General features: G+C 56.4%; 1 protein-coding gene across 1 annotated transcript in view; it reads right to left on the bottom strand.

Moving 5' to 3' along the window:
• The window catches only part of SLC1A5 (solute carrier family 1 member 5), an 11,387-nt gene extending 6,780 nt beyond the window's left edge, over positions 1 to 4,607 (bottom strand). The window contains 3 exon segments of the mRNA XM_024768368.1: positions 566 to 613; positions 1,056 to 1,098; positions 3,417 to 4,607. Coding sequence (XP_024624136.1) covers positions 566 to 613; positions 1,056 to 1,098; positions 3,417 to 3,985 — 660 coding nt within the window. The 5' untranslated portion in view covers positions 3,986 to 4,607.
• Positions 4,608 to 5,542: the final 935 nt, after the last annotated feature.

Raw genomic sequence — 5,542 nt, 5'->3', positions numbered from 1 at the left:
AGGAGCCTGGACCTGAGTGTGGCTGTGGGGAGGGAGAAGAGAGGACAAAATGGAGATTCCAGAAAGGCAGAAAAGACAGAAATTGGGGAGGGGCTTCAGAGAGTTTAAAACAGATTGCGCCCAAATGTTAGAGGACCCAGGGGACTTCCCTGGTGGCGCAGTGGTTCAGAATCGCCTGCCAATGAAGGGGACACGGGTTCGAGCCCCGGTCCGGGAAGATCCCACGTGCTGCAGAGCAACTAAGTCCGTGCGCCACAACTACTGAGGCTGTGCTCTAGAGCCCGCGAGCCACAACTACTGAGCCCACGTGCCACAACTACCGAAGTCCGCGCACCTAGAGCCCGTGCTCCACAAGAAGAGAAGCCACCGCAATGAGAAGCCCGTGCACCGCAACGAAGAGTAGCCCCCGTTCGCCGCAACTAGAGAGCGCAGCAACGAAGACCCAACACAGCCAAAAATAAAAATAATAAATAAAAAAGAAGACCCAGAAGGCAGACGAGGCCAGGGTAAGAACAAAATGGAAAAACCAAGGTGCAGGGCCCCCCACCGCCTTCCCAGCTCTTACCTTCACCTGGGTTCCGTTGAACAATCTCTCCTTATAGGAGGTAGCGTACTGCGGGTTGGGGGGGGAAGAGTCAGCATCAATTGTCATCGAGGCTCCCCCACCCCATCCTGGCACTGACAATACTCAAAGCCCGCCCCAAGCTTCCCTTAAACGTGATCTCATTCCATCCCACCAGCAACCCTGCTGCAGTAGGACTATTCATACCCCCATTTTCCAGAGGCGGAAACTGAGGCTCAGAGAGGTAAAGGCACTTGCTCGGGGTCACACAGCTAGAATTAGAACCCAGAGGGGGCTCAGAACCCATATTCTCATGAGGGGCGTGGATGGGTTTCATTCAGAAATCACCCAGGAGCCCTGCAATATGGCCTGTAAATATGTGGGCACGTGCGTTTTCCCAGGCACCACCCAAAATCAGGCGCCAAGGGGCTGGAACTGGCTGCCTCCCTCCCTGCCCACCCCCCAACCCTGAGGGACACCCCAGAGGACTCACTGAGCGGAAGGCTGCGGACACCAGGTTGGAGGGGAAGATATTTCTGCAGAGATAAACATGGTGGGGGGGGAGTATTAGATACCACAGGAGGAGGTCAGGGGAACTGGGTTGGCCTCTTGGGGCGAGGGGAACCTTGGAGGCCCCATCTGTACCCAAATGTGGTCCTCACCCATGCCTCAGCCAGGTTCAGACAGGCAGAGATGGACCTGGGCCTGCACATCTTTCCAGGGTGTGCAGAGTCTCAGCTGGAATCCTGGGGCCCAGGAGGCTGGTGTTCTACCCCGGAGGGAATGTGGATTGAGGGTGAGGAATGCCCGCTTCCCAAGGCAGGCTGGGGCAGGGTTACGGGGCCTGGCTCCATCCCACACTCAGCACCCTCAATACTCTGGACGTCTTGCATCAGCCACTTCCTCCTAGAGGCCTGGGAGGGCTGAGGAAAGGGCTGGCCCTGGGGGCTGCCTGGGGGCTTGCAGGCTGTGGGGAAGATCTGGGTGTGTTAGGGAAGAGGTGGTGAGAAAGCACAAGGATTGACTGTGCTGTGAATGTGCCTTTGTGTTTATGCAGCCACTCTCGTGTGAGGGTGTCTGGGTGTGATTAAGCGCGCGTTAAACCCCACTGAGCATGTAAAGAAGTCGGACAGTGGCCCCGTGTGCCTCAGGGCAAGACAAAACTAACAGCCAAGGTGACTACGGGCGCTGTACTGAGTGCTTTACATAAATCAACTCATTTAATTCTCCTGACAGCCCTCAGGGCCCTGCACTATTATCCCCATTTCACAGAAAAGGAAGCCGAGGCACTGACAGGTGAAGAAACTTGCCGTTAGGAAGTGGCAAAACTGGGATTTGAAACCAGCCAGCTGGTGCCACAGTCCCAACCACTCAGCAACCTCGGATCTTCCCTCTCACCAAAGACGTGGGTGCGCAGCTGCTGGCGGTGGTCGGTAGTTTATCGGGTGTTGGTATCCGGTTGGGGGCGCAGGTTAAGTGTTCAGATATGTGTGATCCTGTTGGTGTGCGGCCCTGGAGGCACGTGTGGGAGTGTGCGTGTGCTCCTGAGCTGTGTTTAGGCAGTGTTCCACATGTTGGTGTGGTCAGTGGCATCAGTGAGCGTCTGCGTGCCCGTGTCCAGTTGTGTGTCAATGGCTCATAAAGTCGGGTGGCTCTGAGATGTTCCAGCTAAGTCGCCGAGTGGCCGGCCAGATGAGTTACGTGGATTTGGGCACTACAGGGAAGCTTGCACACATAAACTTCAAGGGGGTGTGCCCGTCTGCAGGTCGGCCTGTACCCACCCAGGCCAGCCAGGGCTGGGTTCAGGACACAGCTAATCTCCCCCAGCCAGAAGGTGCCCATCTGCTGTAATTTCTGGACACCAAGCCTGCCCGCAATATCGGCCTGCACTGATGCCCCGAGAGACTGAGGGGAACCCTGTTCCGTGACTCATCATTTCCTTCCCCATTTCCAGGAAGTCCCCAACCAACCTGGCGACACTGAATCAGCAGGCCTCAAAGGCAAGGCCATGTGGATCCAGCAGTCTGCCCTCCTTAAAAGGGGGGGAAAGAGCCATTCTTGAGGGGAGGGGAGCAGAGGCCCAAAAGAAAAGAATCTGCCCCCTTTCTGGGCAGCCTAGTGCGAGGGGAGGGCGGCCGGGTACCAGACAGAGTAGGAAATGGGATGGAAAGTTTGTGGAGGTGGCAGGACTTACCTACCAGGAACATATAAAGGGGAAGCCAGGGTCCTGCCCAGCTGAACTGGGTGGAGAAAAGAGGCTGAAAAAAGGACCTGGCTTTGTCTGAGGGACACTTCGTGTGGGGAACCACGTGGGAAGAGGGCCTGGTGGGGGGTCATTCTGATCTCTTCAGGTCCTGCAGGGGCCCCTTACCCAGGGCTCCCAGAACTTTTATCCAGACACTGGACTTAAACCTTTATCCAGAAGCCCCATCCTGGGGCCCTTGGCCACCCAAAGATCCCCCTCCAAGTTCCCTTCAGGATCCTCCCCCCTCACAGCAGAGACCCTCTTATGTCCCCCTCAACCCCGCCAAGCATCACTTCTCCCTCTATAAGACTTCCACGCCCCTACCACCCTCCTGTGGGGTCCCGCTTATGTACGCAGGCCCCCATATTTAGAAATCTCCAGAAGTCTGTTCTCACCCTCCGTACCCTGACCCTCAAGAGGCCAGAGCTCCCCCCAACTATCCCATCCTGTTTTCCTGAGGCCCTGGGGATGTCCCGGACACGGAGGACCCAAAACCCCTCTTCCGTCCACGTGGCGACTCCGGCCAACCCTAACACGCGTCCCCTCCCCACGAGGCTGAAGCACCCACCCCCTTCCCCCAACCCCTCCACCGGGCGGGCGGGGTCTGACCTCACAAGATCCAGGAACGAATCGAGCACCTCCTTGCTGGGGGCCTCTTCCACGGAGCCCGTGGCCCCGACGGAGCTGTTGATGGCGGCGAAGGCGGCGCCCGGCTGCAGTGCGAGCGCCAAGCCCACGCCGAGCGCCGACGCTATCAGTGTAGTAACCAGGAAAAAGAGCAGCGCCCAGGCGCCCAGGCGACCGAGCGCGCTCGGGTCCAGGCTGGCCGCGCCGCCGATCAGGCTGCACACCACCAGCGGCAAGATAATCATCTTCAGCAGGCGCAGCAGCAGCTCGCCCGGGAAGGCAAAGGCCTCCAGGCGCGCTGGGCCCAGCGCTAGCGCGCCGCCGGCCCCTGACACCCCCAGCCCCAGAGCCACGCCCGCCACCACTGCCACCACCGTCAGCAGCACCAGCAGGTTGGCGCGAAGGCAGCGGCGCACCTGGTCCCCGGAACCGCAACAGCCGCCTTTTGCCGAGCCGAGGTCCTCTAGGGGGACCAACGCCGAGACACCGTTGGCGGTGGGCTCCGCCGCCGCGTACTCCTTGGGGTCTCCCTTAGGCGGATCGGCCACCATGATGAACGCCCCGGGGTTCCTCAGAGCCTGGAAGCTGGGAGCGCTTGGGGCTCCTTCCCAGGACGCTCTCGTTTCTTAAAACTTTGTTAAGTTAACAGAGCCTGGAGGCTGGAACTTTGGAGGGTTCCCTGGAGTTGTGAGTTCACAGCGCTTAAGTTCCTTGTCTCTTGAAAGCTGGAGTGTTTGAGATTCCCTAGGCTGGGCGCTGAGGCTCCTCTGCTCTTCGTTTGCGCCCGGCGCTGAAAGCTGGGAGGTGGGAGCACCTGGGGTTCTTTACCCTGGGGATTAGGAATACGGGAGTTTCTCAAGCTGGGACCTGGGGTCCTTGGCTCCGGAAGGCTGAAGGCGCCCAGGCGGCAGAGGTCTTCAAGAGGCTAGGTCCTGGTGGCGCAGATCCGGGAGGCGGGGACCTGGGGTGCCTGGGTCCTGGAAACGGAGAGCTGGGGAGCCTGAGTCTGGGAGCCGGAAGACAGAGCTCCGGGAAGAGGGGGGGCCAGGCTCTCGGGTCCAGGAGGGAAGATCCGATCCCCTGGGGGCCGAAGGCGACGGCCCGGGATCCCGGGAAGAATCAGCTGTTAGCCGAGACCGGACCTCCCGTGCTCGCCGCGTGGCTCTGAGACTGTTTGGCTCCGCGGGTCTGCAAATCAATTTAGCCTGAAACTCCTCTTCCGCCCTAAATTCCGGTCTTTTGTCCCTTCTCGTCAATTCCTCGAATGTAAAATACAGATCCCTCACGTGATCGGTGTAAGAGTTAAATGAGATGGACTGATTTATTTAATAATGTTAATAATTTTCAAAATAAAAGTTCTCAGTTCAGAGCCCCACACGTATCAATTAATGGCAGTTATTATATTAGGACTGTCATCCACTTCCCCCTAGGTACGCAATTTGCAATTCATCCATTAAAAATTATAATTCAGTTTAATGACTGTGCTAATGTTTTTGCTTTCACCAGATATTTCCCCCTTTTTTAATTATTAAAACTTAATTAAAAAAAAATTAATTAAAAATTTCAAACCTACAAAAAAGTTTAAAGGATTTTAGAGTGAACATCCATATACCCACCACCTAGCGTCTACAATTATTTCACGGTACTTCTATATAAAATTTCTAACCATTCATCTACCCCTCTAGCCATCCACCCATTTACCTCCTTTTGATGCATGTCAAAGTTGCAGATACCAGCGCACTTTCCCTCTAAACACTTCAGTATGTATGCATTTATTAATCACAGTTCAATATTTCTACGTGGTCTTAGTTCCCTGACCAGGGATTGAACCCATGCCCTGGGCAGTGAAAGCACGGACTCCTAACCACTGGACCGCCGGGGAATTCCCTGTCTGCAGTCCTCTTTTTCACAAAATGCACAAACCGTAAGTGACATCTGCTGATTTTTGACAGATGACATGCCTGATTTCACTGGGATCTTCGTAACTGCTTGGTGAGGTTGGGCCCACTATTCTACCCATTCTCCAGATGGGCAAAACTGGGGCTTATGGCAAGAGGAAGTCACTCGCCTTGAGGCCACACCTGGGGAGGCTGGGAGTTGCAAGCCTG

This window comes from Neophocaena asiaeorientalis, unplaced genomic scaffold, assembly GCF_003031525.2.
Source record: "Neophocaena asiaeorientalis asiaeorientalis breed wild unplaced genomic scaffold, Neophocaena_asiaeorientalis_V1.1 scaffold629, whole genome shotgun sequence".
NCBI classification, from domain to species: Eukaryota; Metazoa; Chordata; class Mammalia; order Artiodactyla; family Phocoenidae; genus Neophocaena; species Neophocaena asiaeorientalis.
This window is presented reverse-complemented; position numbering and strand designations above follow the sequence as displayed.